Source organism: Toxorhynchites rutilus, chromosome 2 (genome assembly GCF_029784135.1).
Source record: "Toxorhynchites rutilus septentrionalis strain SRP chromosome 2, ASM2978413v1, whole genome shotgun sequence".
NCBI lineage: Eukaryota > Metazoa > Arthropoda > Insecta > Diptera > Culicidae > Toxorhynchites > Toxorhynchites rutilus.
The window spans coordinates 256189753-256214568 of NC_073745.1; the positions used below are offsets into that span (position 1 = coordinate 256189753).

Genomic DNA, 24816 nt, shown 5'->3' on the forward strand with positions numbered 1-24816 from the left:
AAAACCCCTACATACCAATTTTCATGTCGATCGGTTCAGTAGTTTCCGAGTACATAAGAATCAGACAGACAGACAGACAGACAGACAGACAGACAGAAATTCATTTTTATAGATATAGATAGATAGATAAACGAAAAACATATGCATAAAAAACGGATAAAAATTTTTTTTGATTCGATTATATACAGAGAAAAGAAATCGGAGACTGTATATAATCGAGTCCGCGCTGTGCGAAATTACGTACAAAATTTGTTGTTAGATTGAGAGTACCAAATGGTCTTTCGGAATAAATCATTTGTTTGATTGAACACAGTTTAACACTCCTTTAATATATAGAACGTAATCGGTACGAGTACAAATGAAGACGAAAAATAAAAAATTAGAATCATAAGTGCGCTTTTGTAAATCATTAACGCATGCTATTGATACTTTGTTGTGTAAAAGAAAAACAAACTTAACAAAAAAAAAAAGTAGAAAAAATAGGATCAATTTAAGTACCTTTTTTAAGTTTGTGCACCGTGTGTATCTCTAGCTTACATTTAGAATATTATTTCTGCACCAGTCTTACGTATAATGAATATCATTTATTCATCAACTCAAGCATGCTGAATGGGTAATTACAATATTTTGTACTTAACACAAATCAATATTTTATAAGCACATTTCAAATCCTAGAACTAACATTGTTCTTAAGTAGCACTTGTTATATTTCTATGAGGCACAGTTTCATGAACTTTGATTCTTGTTTGGCTTTCACGGTTCTCGAGTGTAGAAAACATATGCTATCTGTTTTAAACTACAATCTATCAAACATACCTTATGGGGATACGAGCTATAGGTGATGAGATATGCAACTTGTGCAAATGTGTTTCTAATGATGGTGATATATAAGAACTATTTCGCATTCGCTCAGATTCGATTTCTCTTGTTGTAAGCCTATTAAAAAAAATTAAGAAATACAGTAATGTTGCCTTTTTCTCGAGAATTTAATTGGTTACCTCTTTGGCAATTTTAAACAAACTATCGAAGGTACTTTTCCCGGTTTGCTTGACCATGGCGTAGAAGATTCTCGGGCCGCTTCCAGCTGTCAACAGCTGGTACGGCGTACCAAATTCAACACAACGACCGGCGTCCATTACCAGCACCTGATGGGTGAAAACAAATTCTCTGTCATAAAGTTCTCTGTTGTGAATGTAACATACCTTATCTGAATCCATAACCGTGTTCAAACGATGTGCAATCGTCAGCACGGTGCAGTCGTTAAACTTTTCTCGGATCGTTTGCTGAATTAGTTTGTCGGTTTGTGGATCTACATTCGCTGTAGCTTCATCCATCACCAAGATTTTATTCTCCCGAAGTATTGCTCGAGCCAAACAAACCAGCTGACGTTGGCCGACACTGAAGTTGCTACCGCCTTCGTTAATCTTGGAAGATAGTCCCGAAGGCAACTCATTGATAGCAGCTTCCAACTTAACTTCCTTCAAAGCGAGCCACAGTTTCTCATCGGGATATTCGTCGAACGGGTCCAAGTTGTAACGTAGCGTACCAGAGAACAGAACCGGTTCTTGCGGAATAATTGATAGCTTTCCGCGGAGATCATGTAAACCCATCTCGTGAATATCATGGCTATCGATAAGTATCGATCCTTCGTTGTAGGACAGTCGGAACAGTGCGTTGATAAGTGATGATTTGCCAGCTCCAGTGCGCCCAACGATTCCAATCTTTTCACGTGGTTGAATCTCGAATTCTAGCTCTTTGAGAACCCGATCCTTGTCGGGATCCGGATGGTATCTCAGTGAGAGCTTCTCGAACTTAACGCGGCCTTCCTGGGGCCATTCTTTCGGTGGTTTCTTATCGTCCTTAGCTACCAGCGCTGGTTCTGGATCAACGTTATCGTATTCTACCACGCGTTCCACCGAGGTCATCGTGTTCTCCAATTCTGCCGATTGTCGCATTCCCCACTGTACCATTCCGGTCATCCCGAGGGCCTGGGTGATGGCTAGACCCACATTACCGCCGCTATTGCCGTCCACGAAGAATGTTAGCGTAACGATTGCGATATAGATAACACAGAACACGTCCAGATAGAAACCGAAGGCGCGTGATGTCGATATGAAGAGATAGAACGAGGAACTGTGCAGGTCCTGATAACCATCGAACTCACGAACGAGGACTCTTCCCGCTCCAAAGGCACGAATGGTCGAAAGTCCCGAGAGGGAAGCCGACAGGTGGGAGTAGATTGGAGATCGTGCTGGAAGAGGGAGAATTGGTCGTTTAGTTTTATGCGTTTGAAAGAAAAATACATATGTATATTTGAGTAGAACAATATTCAAGGACTGAGTGTAATTAACCCAGGCAACATTTATGACTAATGAATAAGGCTTACTTTTTGGGTTTAACAACATTATTTCTCGCATATAATGCAATGCGTTTGATTAAACGCAGTAAGGTCAGAAGTATGTATCCTGTTTATTTTGATGCTACAAATCACACATTGAACCACTTTTTCCACAATATTTTTTTCCAAAATTTTGACACAGGTATACCAACCAATCTCCACCCACACACGTTCTGCTGCTTGCAACAAGAAACATCGGACCATTTGTGCTCTAATAACACAACAATGCAAGCTCCATATCAATTGTCTCATTGTACGATCCAAAAAAAAAAAAAGAGAGATTGTGTCCAGGATACAACCGCATTGTTGACGTTGAACTACGCTGTTATTTTATGTAAGCCTGACCAGTTTTCTACGTACTGCTTCGAGGGCTGGGCCTTTTAAGCAGCGTTGCAGCCGAATGAGATTCTCGTCCAACGAGAAACCGCAAGTGGAGGTCGAACGCTCAAAGTTACTGATCCATATCGGCCATTCCTCCGGATTACCTGCAAATCTGGGTAAATCCTTCCCCATCACCTGTCTGGCTGCCAACTGTCTACTCGTTGGACCACCATAGTTGCTGATTTACTGTCGGGTTATTTGTACAACTAACGTCAATCTGCCCCTGAACTGAGCCCGCTACGCTCTCTTGCGGTCCGACTACGTCGCAAAACACATCTTGCGGATTTGGATTTCCCATCGTATTTCTCTGTTCTGTTTGTCTGGAATTACTATGGTTACCACTACTTTCCGGATTACGATTGTCTTCGGTGTGAACATTCGTTTCGTGCACTGCATTATTACTGGCGAGAGAACGCGAAGCACATCTTAAGGAGGGGTTCCTGCCCGCAGGAATGACATTAACATTCACTGGAGGGAGAGTAACGGTATTCTTGGACATCACTTGGTTATTAGTAATTGGATTTGGGAATACTACTGGAACTGGGTCGATTGCTAACGTGGAACCTTGATTCGTTCACTCTATCTGCTGATTCGAATTTTCTAGCCAGTCTACAACTTTCTCCCTAGAATCAGTTTTATTAACTCCTACACTTGCCCTGCTACTACCGTACTCAGATGCCTGTCTAATAAGCTTTGCTTTCTCTTCAGCCGATTGCTTTCGAATGGCCATCTGTCTTCGACGAAACTCTACTTCACCTGCCACTTTCTTCTCCATTAGAACCTTGGCATCCGCTATTTTCTTTGCTTCGAACGCCAACTCCATCTCTCGCAACTCCGTTTCCTGCTTCAGCTGTAGATCTTTCATCTGTTTTTCGACCGCCAGTTCTTCTTTCTGTATACGCTGTTGCTCGTCTAACACCTTTAGCTCCTGCCCCAGACGAGCTCTTGCACTGTAAGTGATGCTTGGTTCAACAGCGTTGACCTTCGACTTCCGAGTGACTTTACTGCCGGTCGTAGACTTCGCTGTCAGCTTCTTCACCCGGAGAGTAAGTGTTTCAGTTGGAATTGTCGGTGCCTTCGATTTGACACTTTTTAATTCCGGAACTTTTGGTATAGCACCTTTTGATTCCGGGGCCTTATTTCCCGTGTCAGATGAAACATTTTCTGCTCCTTGCTTGGCGCGGAGTTCGCAGGAAGGACAATTCCATTTCCGATCTTTAACGCGCTCATCTACCTTCACACAAGAATAGTGATGCCACGAATCACAACTGTCGCATGCTACCATGTCGTCGTGAGTGTCGGGTTTGGAACATGACGCACAATTCCTCTGTGCCATGCTTTGTACCTGCGAATCGTTCCCGCCTTGTGCCATTATCCGGAAAAGCGTTGTTAATTCTAAAGAATGTTGTGACTGTTTTCTTTTAGCAGATCCTCACGAAAAGTCTAGCGTTAGTTCGGATCAGCTTTAGCTGTAAATATTTTATTTATAATAAGGTTTTGAATTCAATAATTACAAATTACTTACAATTGACAGTTTTTCTCCGTACAAATTCTTAGGCAACGCAATTTCAATTTTAGGTTAGGTTTACAATCTAGGAATATTTTTTAAATTAGGTAGGTAGGGTCTTCTAATAATTCAAATTTACTCACGGCTGTAAATATATGTAAATAGTTTTAGATTTTACCAACCGATTTTAAATAGTTTTAACTAGAATAATAAATTTTCACTTTAGTAGTTCAAACAATTGTCTTCCAACACGAGATGTCTTCTTAATAAATTGCCTCGTCACTCGATGACATTTCGCAGATGAGAGAGACTTCCCTCACTAGCCGAATGTTGCGGAGATTCCCACAGTTGTTCTACAGTGGTCGCCGCCGAGGGGTACTCGACGTCACAACACCCTTAATGAAAGACGTAGTTCTACATCAAAACAGAAAAACAATAGGAATTACGCCGAAAACGCGATAGTGCATAATTTACTACATGTATCGATAAAATAAACATATACACTATTAAATACGTTCCAGTTACAGCTGTGAATGCTAAGCCTCAATCAAATGAACAAAAAACATTTTTCAATCCGTTCTGGAATGAATCGTCTTATCTAGAGATTCTCAAATATTTTGGTCCAGAGACCCCCTTTCCCAGAATGAAGTGATACTTTTTTTCAATCGATGTTGATAATCCGGAATTTATTATGTCCGAAATTGTTGTCATAGTTTTTAATATCATAACTGTAAAACAGATAACAGAAATTACCTGCTGCCGAAACGGATTATACTCTGGAGTATACGGGCCTTCACGAACGTCACTTCACGGTGAGAACGAAGTGAATTGTATACAACCTTATCACGGCTGCCACCAGTCTTCCATGTTCCACAAAAAACACTGCGATCGGGATAAACATGTCCACGCTGCTGTTCGCAGTTTTGTGTTTGAATACAAACATGATTTCTTCGTACCTATGTTTGGAAATGTGACATGTTTGTATTCGGAGTATGTATGGACATACGATGTTAAATCCAAATGTTTCACATGATGTTCGAACATGGTGTACAGTTTCCTATCATGACAATGGGTGCTTCGTCTAAAATATTGGGCAAATAATGTTCTGAACAAAATAAACGTTGATTGATATCAGAGTTTTTCACAATTGATATTATTATTTAGTGCACGCATCAATTTATATATTGAATTCATGTAACATTCGCTATTATTAGCTATTTGAACAAGTACTAAAATTGAATAGAGCGTGGCGGAGATGTTTAGTTACCTACAACAAATTTTGATTACAATATTTCTATAATTTTAATCGAATATAAAGTACCAGCATTATTCAGCAGTGACATGTTAGGCGTGACGCTAACCACTCGGCCACGGGAGCAACCATTTTGGCTGGATCTTTAAATATTTACAATTGGCTAATACAGCTTGTTCGTGACGAACGCGACCCGAGCTATAAAACGAGCGAAGAAGAGGAGAAGAAAAGATGATGCAATCGCATACACACATAGCATATGTAGAATAGTGTAAGTGTAGCTGCTAGTTTTTTCCTTCATTCAGTTTGTGATAACATCGAGAAATTAATGGTGTGTTTTAGCCGCTGAAATTTCTCTGCTGGTTCTGCTGTGTGCCGCTGAAGGTTGCATCTAAAACTAATTTTTGGGTATTTATTTTTTGGTCAGCATTTGCACGACGTCGCCCGCTGTGCAGTCGGTTCCCCAGACTTCAATTGACAACATGCACGCAAAAAAATTATCATAGAAAGCTTCTTTCTATTCAGAGAATGTTTTCTTTGCACGAAACCAATGATTATTTAATCAGACTTGCAAAATGTGCATGAACTCATAGCCTCTTAGTTCGTGCAACTTTTATAATGCGAATTAAATTTCAAGTTCGTTTCTGTGGAAAAGTATTCTACGAAGAAATGTTTTGGGATGAATAATTTCTTTCCGTGTATGAAAAGAAACGAACGAAAGCAATGAATACTGCGACATCGGGTGATATGTTTGTACACGATGTTCTTGAATTATAAACATCGTGTTTGTTTTCACATGTTTATGTTTGTGTATCATTGTTCGTGTTTGAGATAGATATTCAACACTAGCGAAAATCATGTTCGAATTCAAACAAAAACATGGAATTTTCACATAGCCTGGACATGTGTAAGTGTTTTTCGGAAGACTGGCTGCCACCGTGTGTGTAAAATGCGGAAGAGTTTATCTGTCGTGACAATTTGGATGAACTTGGTGTTATTATGAATACCACGATACTGTCATGCCACGAAGAAAAACAACGCTTGCCGTGTATTTTTTTCACTTGTGTTTTAGACGGTTTAGACGCGGAATGGAGTAAGTTTAATTTTGTATTTATTTAGCTTTTTTGATAACATTCTGAATCTTGTCTTGCTTTTTAGGAAACAAAACATAAACAAATAGCAATTTATCTGCCTGGTAGTATTTTCAGAACGAATTCCTGACGTATCCAGAGGACGTAAATTCGTTTATTTGGATTCGGTAACTGCGCTATGGGATGTGATTAACCCTCCTATACTCGCGCACGCGGTCTGACAGACCAAGAATCAATGAGGTGGCTGAATTGAATGAATATTAACCCTTAACGAACGAGCGCATTTTTCTAAAACGATGTCCAGTTGGTCGACGGATTTTGAAGAAATTAAGTGCTTTATTTCCATAATGCATAATGTGCATAATTATTATCGCTTTATTGGATTTCATGGAAATTTTCAATAATAACCTAACAGAATTCCTGAAATATAACGGAATGCCACTTGTATGACGGCATACGATTTTTTAGAATATTGCCAATGTCGCGTGTATGGCGGCATTCGTTCGCTAAGGGCTAAAGTGAAGTTAAAGAAAAAATATTTTCTGGAGTTTTTTTTCATTCAATTATATCTTTTTCTTTAAATTAATACCAATAACGCCTATAACACATAATAGCAATATTACAGAGACACGCACAGCCTGAGAGTATACGAGTTATGATTTTTCGCGCGAATACAGAAGAGTTAAGAATTAAAAATGTAGCTTCCGCCCAGCAAACATTAAATAGCATAACTTGGCATATTCTAAGTCGCATATATAGTGAGAACGAATCAAAGTCATTTATAATGTCGATCAAATTACATATTGTGTACATCTGAAATCGTAGAAAATGCGCAAATTTCGGTTTTATTTATCACTACAGATTAAGTCTCAATTCGGTGTAACAAGCATCGATTTTATGATATACACTAGCGTAAAATCGACTTATACGAAATCATGTATTCATATCAGGCTGATGTGGTTTGTAAGTCGCATGAACATATAAATTGAATCAATGTAGTATAGCGAAAAATTGTCTGATCTGGTAATTTAAGGAGGAAATGATAAATGATCAGCAGGTCCGAAAGCAGCTTTAAATTGGTAAAATTTGAATGAAAACTTTTACTTCATGATATTCGAATACTTAAATGAAGTAACACTGAATACCATACATGACCATTTCTATATAAATTTCAAGACATTTCCACTAAAATGTAATAGACGATCAGGAATGACGATTTTTTATGCGATTTGTTTTTGTGCGGTCCCTATCCCCCGCGCAAAATAAAAGGTTTGCCTGTACTAGATTGAGACGGCGAAGTTCCTCTAGGAACGTTGGTGCCATTTAAGAAGAAGAAGAGAACAAACACCACTGAAAAAGATCTCGGAATACAACAGAGGATTGCTTTACATACAAGATATCTTCCAGCCTCGATGTTAACCTGTTGTCCGATGGGAAACGACCAACCGAACGTGAAGTTTTGAGGACATCCCTGATACATTTTCTCCGCGAAGCCTTTCCAAAGAAATCAGGAGAGCATATATCGGTTGGAATGGATTCACGACTGTCACTACGACAAATGGGTTACTAGGCTTCGAGTTCTTCCTCGTGTAGCCGTTATCGAGATTCATCATGGATGATGACGGCTCCGGAAGAAGGAAACGTCGTGCAAATGCAAACCTGCGTGGACGTGGCTACAAAGATGAACGTTGCGTGCGGCAGAACAGAATGAAAAAAAAATACTCCAGTTCTGAGAAATCTCGATCCATAGTCCTGAGTTTATTTGGAGGGGGTGAATAGAAATGGCCAGCAACTTCTCAGTCCGTTAAAGTCACCGACACCGAGCTTCGTTCGCACTTGCTATCTCATTTCAAATCTATCGAGCCAATAATCGAAACGAAACGCTTCATCAGTTATTTTAAGGGTTACAACCAGTGTTGCCACACGTAAATTTATCTGGAAATGTACAGATTTTTTCGTTATTTTTGGTTTGGTACATTTTTGATACAGAGTACAGATTTTCGTTAAAAAGTACAGATTGGTACAGATTTTTTCCACGTGTAAAATTTCTTACATTTGAACAAAGCAACATTAAGGTACATGACGGCTTTTACGCCGCAGCATCGCTTGGTGCTGCTGATCATAAAAGCGTCTGAAAGGATTCGCGTCGGACGGTGCAACGTATGTTTTGCATCAGATCAACAGATCGAATTTTTTGTTCCAGGCTGAAAACCCTGAATTCATCTGCAAGGAATCTTGCGTTGTTGCAATGTCCAATGATATTAAATTTGAAGATCATTTGAAAAGCGGCAAGAATTTATAGGTTGGAATAGCAACCGAAGAAACTATCAGAATAAGGGACAGCGAGAGGCAGATCATTTTAAGGATATTCGTCGAGGTTTTTTTTTTCGCAAATGAGAAAAAAGATTCGATTTTGATGATCCAATGCTCGAGACTGCGGCAATTTGAATCCCAGAAACTTTCCAAATTTGATAAGCCTTAACCTTGTGTTAGAAGCGTTTCCAGGATTCTACAATGGAAATATACAAGATCTGGAAAATTAATTCCGCACTCTAAAGATAAAATTACTCCGTAAGTTAATCACAGTTTCAGAAAACGAGCATATGCAGAATTGGTGGACAAAAATTGAATGTCTTAAAAGAATTGACGGTTCGCTTGCATTTTCGGCTCTTCGATGTCTTGTTTGTTACGTTCTCACTATACCTCACTTCTAGAAAACTGTCGAGCAATTTTTTTCTGACTATAATCAGAACAAAATTGAGAACACTATTTTGGGTTTAAAAAATTTGATTAAACATCGTGGCGGCAGCACGAAAAAATTTAATAAATGATAGCATGCAATCAAAATTTAGAAAAAAAATTATGTATGAGCATCATGAAACACACGAATGACTTGCAAATGTAAATGTAGTATTAGTAGTAAATAAATGAGTATTTTTACATGCTCATAAATTAGTTTTTTATCTCTACAATTTTTGAAAAAAAAAAGTTCAAATGTGAAAGATTTTTAACACCTCTGGTACAGATTAAAATGTGGCAACACTGGTTAGAACCTATGGATTTAGAGCCAGCAGGAACGCTCACCGAAGATTCAGCAAGAGAGTGAATCACGTACTAGTGACGAAATATTCAGGGTGACGCAGTCTTTCTCTCACTTTCCCTTTCTTTTTCTCTCTCATGTATCACGTATGTATGTATCGATGTTTGAATTCAACGTGGTTTGACATACGCTGTAGGTGAGCTAGTTTTTTGGTATCGTACACGAAAATTACCCACACGTATAAAAGAGCGTGCAGTGTGTGTGCGCTATTTTGCACGCTATTTACTGCACCCATACCTCGCTTTACGGCCTAGATACGTTCCGCAAAGCGAAAAACCGTATAAGGAATCATTCTAATACAAATTCATACAAATTCAATTAGATCGGTTTCAAATTTGTTAAATATGTAACAAATATGTTCAAAATTCATTTTATCTTATATTTATTTCATTTGAATCAAAAATTAAGTTCATTTAAATTTATTTCCTTTAAATAAAAAATACATACATAACATAAACATAAAACATACAATACAAACGACATACATACATAAAACCAACAGTAATCTATAAACAAAAATGGAACAACTTCATGTTACATGGAATATGTGTATTTACACATACCTAATTTTTTGTTGCTTGAGTTATTGTCTTGCAAATATTTTTTCACTCCTGTAAAAAAGTGGTTTTTGAACCAATTCGCAATTTTTTTCCCCGTTATAACGAAACATTTTAGACCGTAAATCGAAAACGTGCCTGAATTGCTTACCTGATAACTGTCTAAGTTCGTTGGTTTGAGTTCACGATGGGTGGACAATAAACCGGCCATTTATGGGTTAACTACTTTTCTGCATCAGAAATCAAGTTTTCGTTCCTCTTTATATGGATGTAAAAATACGTACGCGGGTAACAATTTCGTTCTTAGGGGGGTAAAAATGTAGATTGAAGTCAGTTGAATGAAAAGGCAGATTTGTGTTCATTAGTCGCGTCTGTTAGAATAACTTTTAACAGATTTTTTTTTTATTGCACCAACATACGGTGCAATAAAAATGTTGTGCATAATTTTCATAATGTGCACTTTTTTCAATCGCCCTCAAAAAATATCATGAAATGAAAAATCATGAAGATTTTATAATTTGTCAATACACATATTGAAATACCATTTCATTCAAATACCGTTATTCTGCACCATGTTTATTTTATAATATTTTAGAAGGGGTTCAGAATGAAAGGAGGTAATTGACATCATCGATTTCTCCACATCGAGTCTCTCTTTTGGCCATAACTAAGCTGCAAACACATTCCTAGCTGTATTTGAAAATTTTGGGCGATAGGCCAGAACCTCATCTATCGGATTCTATATCAAACCCAAATTGGAATGCTTTTGCAGTTGAGTTATTAACTAAAGAGAAAGTTGATGAAGAGAAATCGATCAAATCACTTACACCCCTCAACTATATTTAATGTAACTTTTAAAATTATGACATCACAATCTTTTTTATTATCAATGTCTGTTCATTATCATTACAAGAAATAAATATTCGCTCAATTAGTCGAATACTGAAAGACAATTATTCGAATGAATCGAATATTTAAAAATGGCCCCACGATTTATCGATGATCGAATATACGAAAAATTTAGACATCTCTAACCATGTAAGCTTAATCTCGAATTGAATGGAATGGAAGAATGCTACTTGTAGCATTGTAAAGTATGTATGAGTAAAATCGACCTTTTTTATTCGTTACATTTTTCACTTTTTTAACTATTTTCATTATGTATGTCTCGGACAAAAACATAGGTAGAGATATATTCCTCAATTCATGTATAGTAAACACTCGCTAACTGGGAGAAGAGTTATCGACATTCGCGTTTTGACTGGTCCGGCATGTAAAGTGTCAAATAAAATCGAGAGGAACTTCAATGATTTTTTTGAATCGCGTTGATCATGAAATTGGATAAACAAAAGGATTCCAATGGAAGTTTCGCATTGAGTGCGGCAACAGGTATGAAATATAATTTGAGGAAATTATTTTTCTGTTATTAATCAATGTTTTTGTCATGCGAAAATAATATCAATTTTCATAACATTTCAAATTACGTTCGAATGCCCCTCATAGTAAATGTTCCATTTGAATATGGCGTAGACTGTTTACGAAATGAAATTCTGTTTTTTACTTGGTCCAAGGACCAGTTAACGTTCGTCCAGTTAAAAAGTAGACCAGTTGAACCAGGACCAGTTAGTGAACGATTACTGTATTTGGAATCAAAATCCATCCATTAATTGAAAAGATATTAACGTTCAAAATCATTCAATGTTACGCCAGATAATTTGAAATGGGCCCCTATATTGGGAGGTTAGGTGTTGTTGGGGGCTTCCTGAACGCCAGTGATTAAAATTACACCAACGGATTTCGTAAAAAAATATTTTTTACAGTTCGGTACGATATGGGTTAAAAGCTAATCAATTAAATAATTTTAAAGCCAAATTACTTACTGGTAGCCTCAACGCGTTTCACGTTACGAGACGTCAGCAGGTAGTACTCGCGCATGAAATAAAAGATGATTCCGATTACAACCGTCGGTATCAGATTGTATGGATTGACGATAGCGACCACCACAACAATCCCGAGCAGTGACAAAAATATTTGAATCACATCCACCGTGACTGAGGGCAAATACTCGTCGATTTGACCCATATCTTTCGAAAAGCGGTTCAGAATTCGTCCCGATGGATTCGTGTTGAAGAAGAACATGGTCGCGCGAGTCACACCATCGAACATTGCATCATGCAACCTACGGGATGCGCGCATTGCAGCCTGTGAAGAAAATATATTCGATATCAAGAATATCTAATCAGTAATACATGTCAGACATACCTGGAAGAAGAACATACTTCTGCCCAATGTGATGACTACTGTCGCAACGGTCAATCCGGTGAATATGTAAATATCAATGTATCGCTCATCATTGTCCGAATCAGCGAGCCCCTGAAACGCGTTGAACAATTCTTTGAAGATGTTTGACACAGCATTTCCGGTTCCATTGTTACTCTCAAGCACCGTTCCATTATTGCTCATGTTGAGTGTTGATGCCGTATTGTTAGTCTCATCTGTAGCGGACAAACCGGTAGCAATCACTCGTGTTTCTTCTTTGTTCACCCAATAGGTCAAAAAATAGTCACCGCCGGAGGCGGCTAGCTGAGACAGGATGAATGCTACCATTAGAAAGAAAACAACCGTGTAGCCCCCACTGGCTTTGCAGTACGCTCTGTATATTCCGTATCCAATAGAACCTTTCTGCCGTTTTTCTTCATTGATTGCAGGCTCGGAGGATTCTCCATCAGCAGCAGCAGCGGAATCCATACTGGATTCACTGCTTTGTCGTCTGTACAGGCTACCCGACTTTTTGAATGACTCCGTATCGGTGCTGTCGTCTTCCTCCTTACCAGACGGTGCGGCCAGAAGCTGGGCAAAATCTAAACCAGACTCACGCAGACTATCGTACGATCCAACGGCTTCCACTCGTCCATGTTTGAGAATCACAATTTGATCAGCATTTTGCAGGTATTGCAATTGATGGGTGATCAAGATAACAATGTTTCCCTTGAGATAGTCTCGCATACAGTGATCAAACAAATGCCGTCCTACGTGAGAATCGACAGCACTTAAAGGATCGTCTAGTAAGTATACCGAGGCACGTCGGTAAACTGCGCGAGCCAAGCTTATACGAGCTTTCTGTCCTCCAGAAAGTGAAACTCCTCTCTCACCCACGATCGTCTTATCACCATTGGGAAACAGCTGAAAATCTCGTTCCAAAGCGCATGTCTTCACCACCTTTTTATATCGTTCCTTCTGCATCGGTAAACCGAACAGAATATTCTGTCTAATCGAGGCGGAAAACAGCCATGGTTCCTGAGAGGCATACGATATTTCTCCATTCACTTTAATGCTACCACCCTCGAGTGGAAGCTCTCCCAAGATAGCATGCATTAAACTAGACTTCCCGGCACCAACAGGTCCAATAACTGCCACCAATGTACCAGGTTGCACGTGTAAATTCACTCCTTCCAGGGTATATTCCGTCGCCTTGGGATCCCACCGGGCAGTAACGGAATCGACTATTACTCCGGCCTCGGAAAGGTGATCCACCGTTGTGGAATTCTCCTTCAATCCATCCGATTCGGACTGCTTTATCTTCCCTGTCACTTCTTTCCCCGTACTCACACCATCCTCATCGCTACTTCCCATCGAATCATCACCGTCATCACCCTTATCGGGGTCCGTCATTGAAACCCCCAGAGCACCTTCCACTTCTTCGTAGGTCAGAAATTGTTGGATTCGGCGCACGGACACCACCGCCTCAGCAAACTGTGCTATTCCCTGAGGGAAAAAGATGGTCATCGTCGCCCGCAGAATGTTATAGTACGCCGTGATGGTGAAGGCCTTTTCCGCTGTCACGAAGTTTCCCAGCAGCGCGTACGCAACTAAGCTGATGAAGATCGAAACACGGGTTGTGAACATGATGAAGGACAGCAAGATGCCACGAATATAGGACACATAGCGGATCACTTTTATTTCTTTTCTGGAAAAGAAAAAAAAAGGAATTATTAGAGAGGTGTGATAAAACAGTAAAAAATGAGGCATGAAATTTCTATGTAAAGATTCAATATCTCCAAAAATGGTTTGTGCGAATTTGATTTCTCGTTATCCTAGTATAGCAATTCCAAGAAAAAAGAATAAATCCAAAACACTGTATATGTTTTCATTTATTAAACTACTTTCGACTAATATTAATTTAAAAAAAACAAATCCTCATAATAATATTAATTAATTGCGAACACATCTACAACATGGCTATTACACCGAGACATCACCTCCTGCAGTGATCATAATCGATGTTCTCGCGATTTCTCATTCTCAATTGTTCAATTAGCAGGAACATATTCAACATTGTTGACACATGTTTACAACTATCACCGCGAGAGGTATCACAGTTCTCTGCCACCCACTGTTTCACATTCGTATTCCGTCTTCACTACTGTTTAGTAACGACTAATGTATAGATCAGAATCTTACACATAAGCAAATGATTTGGTGTAAAAGACATCTGTTTGAGCGCTTCGAAGAACTACGTATAATTATTATTTAATGAATCAATGCCAGTGAAATCAATGTGTTCCAATAAGCGAAAATCAATGGGTTTAGCAAAAATAAAATTCAGCGCCGTTTATTTTGGAACGCCTTTGCACGCCTGAATGTACATGATTCTTGATTCTTGATAAAACCGTGTTGCAACAGATACGCATATTTATCACCCACGATATGGATGGGGATTCCCCATCGCTGAACCATCGTTTTGTTTCTGCGACAGTCACTGCTCCACTACTGAATATTACTTTATACGAGGGTCGTTCAAAAAGTAAGTTTCAGTGCCCCAGCGCCATCTCGCATGAAAAGTTGGAACTACAAAATTTTTACCATGTAATTTCACAACATTTCTAACCAGTTTGTAAGAAACCTTGGCTGGATCGGACGCGTCGTTCGAGTTTTTTGAGTTTTGAAATGGAAGTGCAGCTTAAAAAATCGTCCAAATATGAGTTACGTTCTACCATTCGTTTTCTGACCGCGAAAAACAATAGTGGTGCTGAAATTCATTGAGAATTGTGTTCAGTGTATGAGTCTTCAAATGGTGAACCGATGGCGGAAAGAGTTCCAAGGCCGAGAAGAGGTGTTTGATGAAGCACCCCATTCTGCTCGCGTAACTCAAGAGCAATTGAAAAAATTCAAATAGACTGTGTTCGATCATCCTCCTTACTCCCCAGACCTCGCCCCTAGCGACTATCACTTATTCCCGGTGATGAAACAGGCGTTCGGCGGTCAACGATTCGATAACACTGAAGAAATTCGTGACGCAGTTACATCGTACTTCAAAAAGTTGGACGCTACGCACTTCGCGCTCGGAATAGAAAAACTCGTGCCATGCTATGAAAAATGCCTCGAACGTTACGGCGATTATGTAGAAAAATAGAAAATAAAACGTAAATTACGAAAATCACCTTATTCTTCGTCCTAACTTTATTTTTCCGCGATTTCTGAGGCACTGAAACCTATTTTTTGAACGATCCTCGTACAAGTAGGGTAACACGGGGTGAGTTGGATCACCCCTTTATATCGAAAAGTACGGCTCAACTTGGTTTTTTTTATAATGTCATTATAATGTCAATGCCTTTTACTGTTGAACCGTATATACTTAACGTAAAAAAAACTTTGGTAAAATTTAACAGGTGGAGGGGAACGGAAGCTTGAACACATCAAGCACTTTAATTATCCGGAAATGTGAATTTTCCGTTCGTGATTTCAGGGTTTTTTTCCGCTGATTAAACAAACTTTTCGTGTATTGTGCATTAAAGTTCTGTTCGCCTACAGAAGAGGAACATTTTTATGTAGCGAAACTGTAAATTTGATAACAATAAAGGAAATTAATTGCAGTTTAATTTTTGCATGTTGTGTGGGGTGATATGGACACGTTTCTGTGGGGTGAATTGGTCCTACAGGTTTGAGGCTTTTCTTTGGTCTAATTGATTCCAGATGTCGCAGCATTCCAAAAAAAGGATGGACAGACAACGTTGTAAGAGGAAGGAGCTTGAAAGAGCAAAGCAGGTCATCAAGAACGGATTTTCTTTGACCGAGCATCAAAACTGTTTGAAAATGCTCGAACAGTGAAAAGATACATGCAGAATTTGAAATGGTCTCAATGCCATTTTTCTGGTCTGGAATCTGGTCAAGACATCTGGTATCGATCCCAGAACACTGTTACTGATTGTAATATTATCCCAAATTACTTTACATAAACATAAATATGTTTTTTGACGTGGGACTACGTCTAACCGGAATATATGGAGGGTAAAATGAAAACCTAAACACAGAACATGCAGGAAAAAATGAAAGATTTCGAATGCTTATAGCTCGAACATTTCGTACTGGATAGGAGAGATGTTTGCATCACTTGATAGGGAATATTTCTACGCATCTATCGCAACTAACAAAATGTTGTTTTTCATTAGATAAACAATTGAATAACTGTAAAATATTAGGCGTTATCTAAACGCCCTAACTGCATCGTTTTGATTGGCCCGATTTACGGTTTCCCTAACACAGCCATCAAAACCAAGCAGCCTTGGGGAAATCGGCATTGTAAATACATGAAAGTAGGGGGACTTTTGTTCTCATCGAAAAATGTTCCCTAACACAGACTTTAAAACCAAGCAGCGAAATCGGCATTGCAAGCACACGAAAGAGCCTAGAGGCGAGTGAACTGAAAAGTTTAAACCCTCTTAAAGCCAAAAAGAAGAAAAAGAACACACGAAAGTAGGGGGAGCTTTTGTTCCCACCGAAATGTGTTCCCTAATAGAGATTTCTAAACCAAGGTGCCTGAAGAAATCGGTATTTCAAATTCATGCAAGTCGGGGGTATTTTTGTTCCGACTGGAATGTGTTTCCCTAACACAGACTTCAAATCCATGAAGCGTGGGGAAATCGGCATTGCGAATTCATACAAATCGGGGGTATTTTTGTTCCGATTGAAATGTGTTTCCCTAACACAGACTTCAAAACCGAGGTTTCTGGGGAAATCGGCTCTGCAAATAAATGCAAACTGCGAGTACTTTTGTCCTCGCTTGCCTTTGTGCAGAGTGGAATATGTCTGTCCTAACATGATCTTCTAAACTTAGGAACCTGGGAAAATCGTGCAGCCACTAGAAGCGAATGAACTTCCCAGTTTCAAGCAAATTCGAGATTCGAGAAGTATGTACACTTTTGGGATGTAAACTTCAGAGGGAAATGTAAAATAAAATAATCGTTTGATATTTTTTTTTGTCTTTATTGGAAAGATTTTCAGCCTTAGGCTGGTTCATCAAACGTTTGATAATTCTTCCGTACATATATTTTGTTCTAGTCATCATACCAAACGTAAAAGGTCCGTTATTAAATTTACTTGTAACGAAGAACAATCAATCACAATAAATGAATTGACTTTACACGGCATTTGTTCATTTTTTTCACTCACAGAGCAAATATATTGAACTCAATTGAATTTGGAAACTGTTTCATTCAATCAAGAATTTAATCAATACAAACGAATGATTGCTAAGCTAAGGTAGTTCCACGTGAACCTTGCGGTTATATCATAGATATAACCCACTAATTTTTTTTTTTCAATGAAATACACACTGGACCAAATCACCTTATTGACGGTTCAAATCACCCCGCATCAAATTTTAATGCCCAAAAATCATCTCTTTCATTTTATGATATATTTGGTAGATTGAAGCTTTATATAATTATTGAACATTATTGATAGAGAGAAAACAAGTGTAGCTCAGTGTTCAATGTCCCATTTTTTGTTTAGACCGCATTGGTTTGGAAATATTAGGCGATTTGGTTAGGGGTTCCAAATTCCCCCCTTTTACCCTATGCGAGATTGGACAGTCACCATCAGTAGACTCATGCGTTATGCTCCATGCGTTCGATTGTAAAAGGTAAAAGAAGCTACCAAATCTTTGGTAATATAAACTTCAGTAGAATGTTCATATTTTCAGTACATGTTACCAACCTATGTAAAATAAATGTCAGATGCAATACACATCCCTACCAACGATTGATAAATTTTACTACAGGGGAACTTCGATATAACGTGCATTTCTTTTTCAAAATTGTACGTTGTATCGAATTGTACATTATATCGAAGCATAATAAATAACAGGAACATAGCCTTTATTACTTATATGTGTTGAGGTAAGTAAATAATGATGAAAAAGTTCAACTAGAAGATACAGCAAACCATTCTGACGATGTTTTCCTTTATAGTGTTTTATAGTGTTCATTAAAGCTTGATTCATTTGGAATCCGGAATCATAAAGCCAACACTATCTCTGGATTGGTTAAAAGTACAAAAAACGTTTTTATATCAAAATACATATAATTTATTGTTCTTTCAGAAAAAAATATTGTAGAAATTATCCCTTCATAGTTTTGATGAATTTTCATACTTTTTTCGGATACCCTCCTTAAAAGTTTGGACTCTCTATTGATCAACCTCAGCGGCCATTTTATTCTGCGATATCTTCATGTCTGTGACATTTCGAGTCATTCCGTCAATTCCGCAATTCCGCTTCACAATTGCCCAAGATTTATCGATTGGGACGAGTTGGAGTTAATAGAGAGGATTGAGGTATTTTTCAATGTAATCGATCCCATTGTCACGGGGTACCACTGAGCACACCTCGACTGTAGTGGTAGCTTACCAAATCTGACCAAAACTTCACCGAACGCGTCTGCAGACACTCTCCCTTATACATTTTCGAGTCCATTGTCTTGTTTGTGACGGAAACCTTGGTCACACCTCGGCTTCCGATCGTATGTTTCCACTAAGATGCGTTCTCTGATCCATCAGAACAACACTTGCACGTTCAGTATTCACAAAAACGTTTCAGTACATCATACACAGTCGGTTGAGCCGCTTTCAGCGATTACGCGATTTGAATACCAAACCACGTCGAATTAATGTGAAATTTTCACCGTCAAAATATACAAGTTTTCAATTATTTTGCTGTCAAAATATTTGAGATACGACCACTTCGACCGTTGGTATAAAATTAGCTGGGATTCCGGATTCTAATTGAATCAAATACCGGGGGTAAATAGATAAAATGATCGCTTGCACCTTTATTCTTCAGCACAAGTGTTCAAGCCGTTTTGCAGAGTATGTAATGCAAAAATGTAAATTTCATAAGGGAGTCCTAGTTACGGGCTATGGTTTCAGACATGAGACTAAAATCAGCTTATCCAGAATACACAACACACGGGTAGATTGTTTCTATGGGGTTTCCGATACTCTAATTAATATTCGGGAACCTATACCCAGGCCACCTAGTGACCTTCGTTGAACCTGTGAGATTGACAGGAAACTCTTAGTATCTATTCCGAAAATATTTTTTACACATTGAAAATGTGTACGTTACATCGAGGTAAAATGTACGTTATATCGAGTGACGTTATATCGAGGGTACGTTAATACAAGGGTACGTTATATCGAAGTTCCCCTGTATAGGGTAACCTTGTTGATCGCAACAATACAAAAAGGTTAATTCTCGCGTAACTTTTAAAAAGGTCCAATGTAACATTTTCGCCAATTCGAGAAAAACGTAGTTGAAGACCTGAACATTATTTCGCGAATTGTCTTAAAAGCTATCAATCTTTATCACTGTTTTCACCACTAGCTGTCAAGAATAACTCCGTAAAACCAATTGTAACTTTTGTTCCGTGATTTGAGATTAAGGTTGAAGCCTCGGAGCAAAAAATGTTACATTGGACGTTTTGACTGCCCGCGTTTGCACATTGGACATATTACGTTGCACTATAAAAATTTGAAACTAATTAATAAACAACAATCCAAATATCAACATTTCGTTCTAAAGACTGATTATTATTGTTATCACTCGTTGAATTGCACTGAAATCGATAACAACACCCGTAAGAAACAAATTCCAAAACGACCGAAGTACGACTGCGAGTTGTTTTGACTGCTTTGTTACTTCGGACGTTTCGGCCGTCGGAGGAAAGTGGCGTCCGAAGTAACAGCCGGGTGCCTAAAATTCGAATCTGTACATTGGATATTTTTTGTATCGGCGACAAAAAGATGAAGATAGATACGTGAACGATTGTTTTTGTAATACATTCAATGATTGAAAACTAATAGCGTGCATCCAATCCATTAACTCGATTTGTTTACATTTGTTACATAGGACCTTTTCAAAAGTTACGCGCGAATTGTGTTCAATCACTATGTTTGAAAGTGATTTAGTGGTTTAGGGTAGTGATCAGAAAAAATCACCCAGAAAATAACTGCAACAGAAACAACCGCTCTGAAAAAAGTGTAATGTCACAAGTAGGCTATAAATATTGTAGCGCGGGAAAAACATCATGGGTATAAACGCCTCACAAAAAACGCGTAATTCCTGTTATAAATTTATTCTTTCGGTGTCGTTTTTCGAAATTTATTCTGCGGACAAAGTAATGAGAGCAAAGTCCCCATTTAACGGGGATAAGGAATCGGAGCGGCCCAAGCCACCTAGATGACGCGATCCAAGTCGATCACCGACCTGCCGTCGGAAGCGGCGGCCTCTCGCACGCAAACCTGTGTTTCACTGATTGCCCGATTAGTCTGAAACGTAGGATACGATCCTTTAGTAAGGTCCGAGCTTTAGCTAGCGTCGGATGACATACGTTACGTATACGTTACGTACTTTACGTTTGTCCGGTAAATTTTTGTTTTGTAATATATCATTCATTGTAATTCCACGGTCTGAAGAAGTTCCCAAAATTATAGGTATTTTGGTTTGGACATTTAGTGCGCAAAATCATAACTCGTATACTCGCGCATTTCTAGTTTACAAAAAATTATAGGAGATTGTGTCCAAGATACGACCGCATTGTTGACGTAGAACTGTTATTTTATATAAGTCGCTTGTTTATACCTTCGGATGTTATTCTATAATGCTGTGAAATTTTCGAAACAACTGCTTAGTAGAATAATCTCTGAAATAGTTTTTTCATTGTAGAATCAGTTGACGATAATTGATTGATGATTCCTTCTTGCCCTCGTAAAACAATAAACTAGCTGATCGTATGTCGCAATTTATTTCATGTCAATGCATTGAAAATTCACCTCGAACGCTATTCCAGTAGCCTTCTTCGCAATTGACATAGACTCGGCAACAGGCAACATGTTACACCAGCACCATTATTCCACATCTCATAACTACATCAATATATCTTTGCCACTGCATGGAAACAACAACAATGACAACACTATATCAAATATCATGCTACATGTTATTTAGTATTGCCTCAAAGGAATCGTATAACGTAAACCAAGCGCCAAACAAGCGTTTGCCATAGCATGCATACAGAGCCATACATTGGTGGCTTGAAACTACTAGGAATATAAACACTTCTCTTCATTTTGGGCTATTCTAAAAAAAACGCTTTTGTCAATATTACTGGCCTCGAAAAAAGTTGCATTACTTTCTCATGCTCGAGAGAAGCGCAGCTGTAACCCTTAGTGGAGGAAGTTTTGTTACTAGCAAACGAAACCTAATCACATACAAAATTCCAGAACGAAATTTACTTTGTTGGTGACTAGTCAAGCGAAATAAACTCTTTTTGTTAATATCAACAACCTCGAAAACAGTAGCAATGTTTCATTATGATCAATATTAGCAATCCTGCAATCCTAGTTGAAGGCAGTTTTGCGACTGGCACGCGAACCTAAATAACTTATAACATTCCTGTAAGACATTCAGGATGCTTGGTATTCCCCAAATATTTTTTTATATCACAACCTTAACGCCTGCCTCGCCATAACGTCAGTTTAATGCGTTGATGCATTCTCAAAGGCACCAAAGAATTCCTTATGATGACGAAAAAGAAACAATGTTAACTGCTTGGAAAAAGACTGAATTAAGCCACACAGCTTGTACTCTGCTGTAACACCTATCGATGTGAATTCGCTGATGAGTTTGTCAAGAGCGACCGCCTTCACCATCAGCGGGTGGAGCTTGGTTTTGGTTGCTGCCTGGGTAACGGCGTTTACATTTTCGACCAAGGCGCCGAAATCGCCTACTTCGCTGTTGTTCGATGCGGTGTCACACTCGCGAAGACTCGGTTCAGTGCGAGCGCTTTTCACTGCACCAACATCGCGTGCATCATTAGATGACGCTTGCCTCGAAATTTCATTGCCCCTGGCAATGCGTTCGTTTTGACGTAGGACTACGTCTTTCATTTCTATACCGGGGTGTAAAATCAAGGTTTCGAAAACGAAAGCGTTACGCCGAAGACCGAGATTTTGAGCATTAATAGCTCCTAAACAACTGAACGAAATGGTATGATGAACACTTCATTCGAAAGATAAAATGTCTACGCGTTATATACTTGTTACTTTTTGATCCAAAAACTTGTTTCAATAGTCTAAAAATTGATTTCAAAACAGGCTATTGAAATCACCAATCGGTTTATAAGCGAGCGCCATTCATTTTTCGTGACGACATCGACAAGGCAACATCGTTATTGAACGAGCTGGACGAGCTGGACGGCGAGGGATTAAGAGATTTATTACCTGGCCTAACCTGACTTGAAACACATACAGTTTGTTTGGAACTGTGAGGGAGCGCAGAAAAGCCGATTCATCAGAAGAAGAGAAGACGACCGAGAAATTATGAGCACCGAAAAACGGTTCCATTTGAGATATCGAAGCGGCCGCCACAACACACATATATATACGTGCGGAACTTCTTCCGTTTAAATGCCATCCAGCATCGAGAAGATTCCGGAAAATCATATCGTTGCTGAAAAATAATCTCCAATTTATCCAATTTATGACGCGGGAAGAAAAACACACGATTCGAAAAACGAATAACGAACAGAAAAAGCAAACGACGATATCCAAGTTGGATTACCACTGGTGGGGTCCAATCTTAGATCGAAGCGCAGCGAAAGCAAAGTGATCTAGATTGCTCAACAGTCCGATGCCGAATGAAAGTTTGCCTCAGCGAGATCCACTGTTTATACTCTAGGCAAGTATTCCCCTTCATTCTTCTACTTTTCCTTTGTTCACGGAGACTTCAAATCCTACGATTTCCACTTCGTTGGTCGTCGATAAGTTGCTCGTTATTGACAGGTCTGTTCGGGAAAGCACACAAATGGACAGAACAAATGTATGGGAAACGCTTGAAGTTTTCATGAATTTTAACCATTTACAAACCAGGGGATTCTAATGTATAGCATATTAAACAAATCTTAGGGAATTTACGATTCGTTTAGTATGTAAATCGCCAAAATCCGTTCGCGACGAAAATAGTTATTAACGTTAACTTTATTTCATAAAAACGTGACCTGTTTTATGATTTGGCACCCTTAATGAAAGACGTAGTTCTACGTCAAAAAAACATTATACATACCATTTTTCCTAAGAGTGTTGAAAAGTCCGTGTGAAGCCAGAGTGATGGGTCCACTAGCGCGTATCGAGGTTATATTTACTTAGTAGCAAAGATTGTACCGTCTCTCGGTAGACCAAGATTCGGACACACAGCACGCCCCGAGTTTTAGGCAACTCGGGTTTTTTTAAACAGTTTTATTTAGCTTGCTCTGTTTGTATGTTTGTAACATGTCTGTAGCGCTGTCCCACATTAATAGAAATTTGACCCTCTTTCTGTTGACCGATTGATCTGAAATTTGGAACACACCTTTATCTCTGCATTCACTATACCGCTTATTTCATGATCTTGAAAATCCAAGATGGCGGCCGTTACAAAATAACGGATTACATATTTTCTAAAAACCTCTCAACCCCTCACTATGATGTGGCGTAAACGCCATTTTTCCTATGATGTGATGTAATTTGATTGTGATGCGATGTGATTTTTTTATCTGTTCTGATAGCACAGGATGAACAAGCAGAGACAGCAAATTCCACATAACAACATCTTCCGTAATGGACGTTTAGCATAATGAGAGTCACATGCCTTCTTTCTTGTAAAAAACTACTTTTCCGAAAAGCTATTCTTATAAAATAAATATTTTTCTCCATCGAAACGTATCTTGTAACAAAACTCAAAACATCCTCGCGTAAACTGTATCTGCTTTACATCGGATAACTTCGGACGGTATTATCTTATATTTTCAATTTTTCAATCGCATTTTGGATTGGAAAAAATTGGTGCTGTCCATAATTGTTATAAACGGGTTCTCAACTACTTTAGCCTGCTCGACTCATGCTACAAAATCAAAGAATGTGTAGAACTCTTTTCTTGATGACGGCAATGTTTTTCCATCAATTGTACACAATTTGTACAGATCAGATTTTCGTAATGTACGCGTATGCTGATTATACATGCAATTTAGCGAAAAGTCTCGTAATGAAAATTCTTTCCTCTGGCCACTTTGCGAAATTACGGCAGTATGGGTATCAAATGAAAGGGTTTGACTAGTAGAATACAGTTGTTTATGAAAAATGCAAATCCAAAATGGCCGACACCACAAAATGGCGTCATATACAGTGCGGACTCGATTATACACAGTCTTTGATTTCT

The 24816-nt window shown here is 38.6% G+C and overlaps 1 protein-coding gene across 3 annotated transcripts in view; it reads right to left on the bottom strand.

The window, feature by feature from the left end:
- Window positions 1-308: 308 nt before the first annotated feature.
- The window catches only part of LOC129765161 (probable multidrug resistance-associated protein lethal(2)03659), a 79811-nt gene continuing 55303 nt past the window's right edge, over window positions 309-24816 (bottom strand). For all 3 annotated transcript variants that reach the window (XM_055765061.1, XM_055765059.1, XM_055765060.1), the window contains exons 3-7: window positions 12549-14253; window positions 12167-12488; window positions 1203-2251; window positions 999-1145; window positions 309-936 (exon numbers count right to left, since the gene is read on the bottom strand). In XM_055765061.1, coding sequence (XP_055621036.1) covers window positions 910-936; window positions 999-1145; window positions 1203-2251; window positions 12167-12488; window positions 12549-14253 — 3250 coding nt within the window. In that variant the 3' untranslated portion in view covers window positions 309-909. The remainder of the gene's footprint in view (window positions 937-998; window positions 1146-1202; window positions 2252-12166; window positions 12489-12548; window positions 14254-24816) is intronic.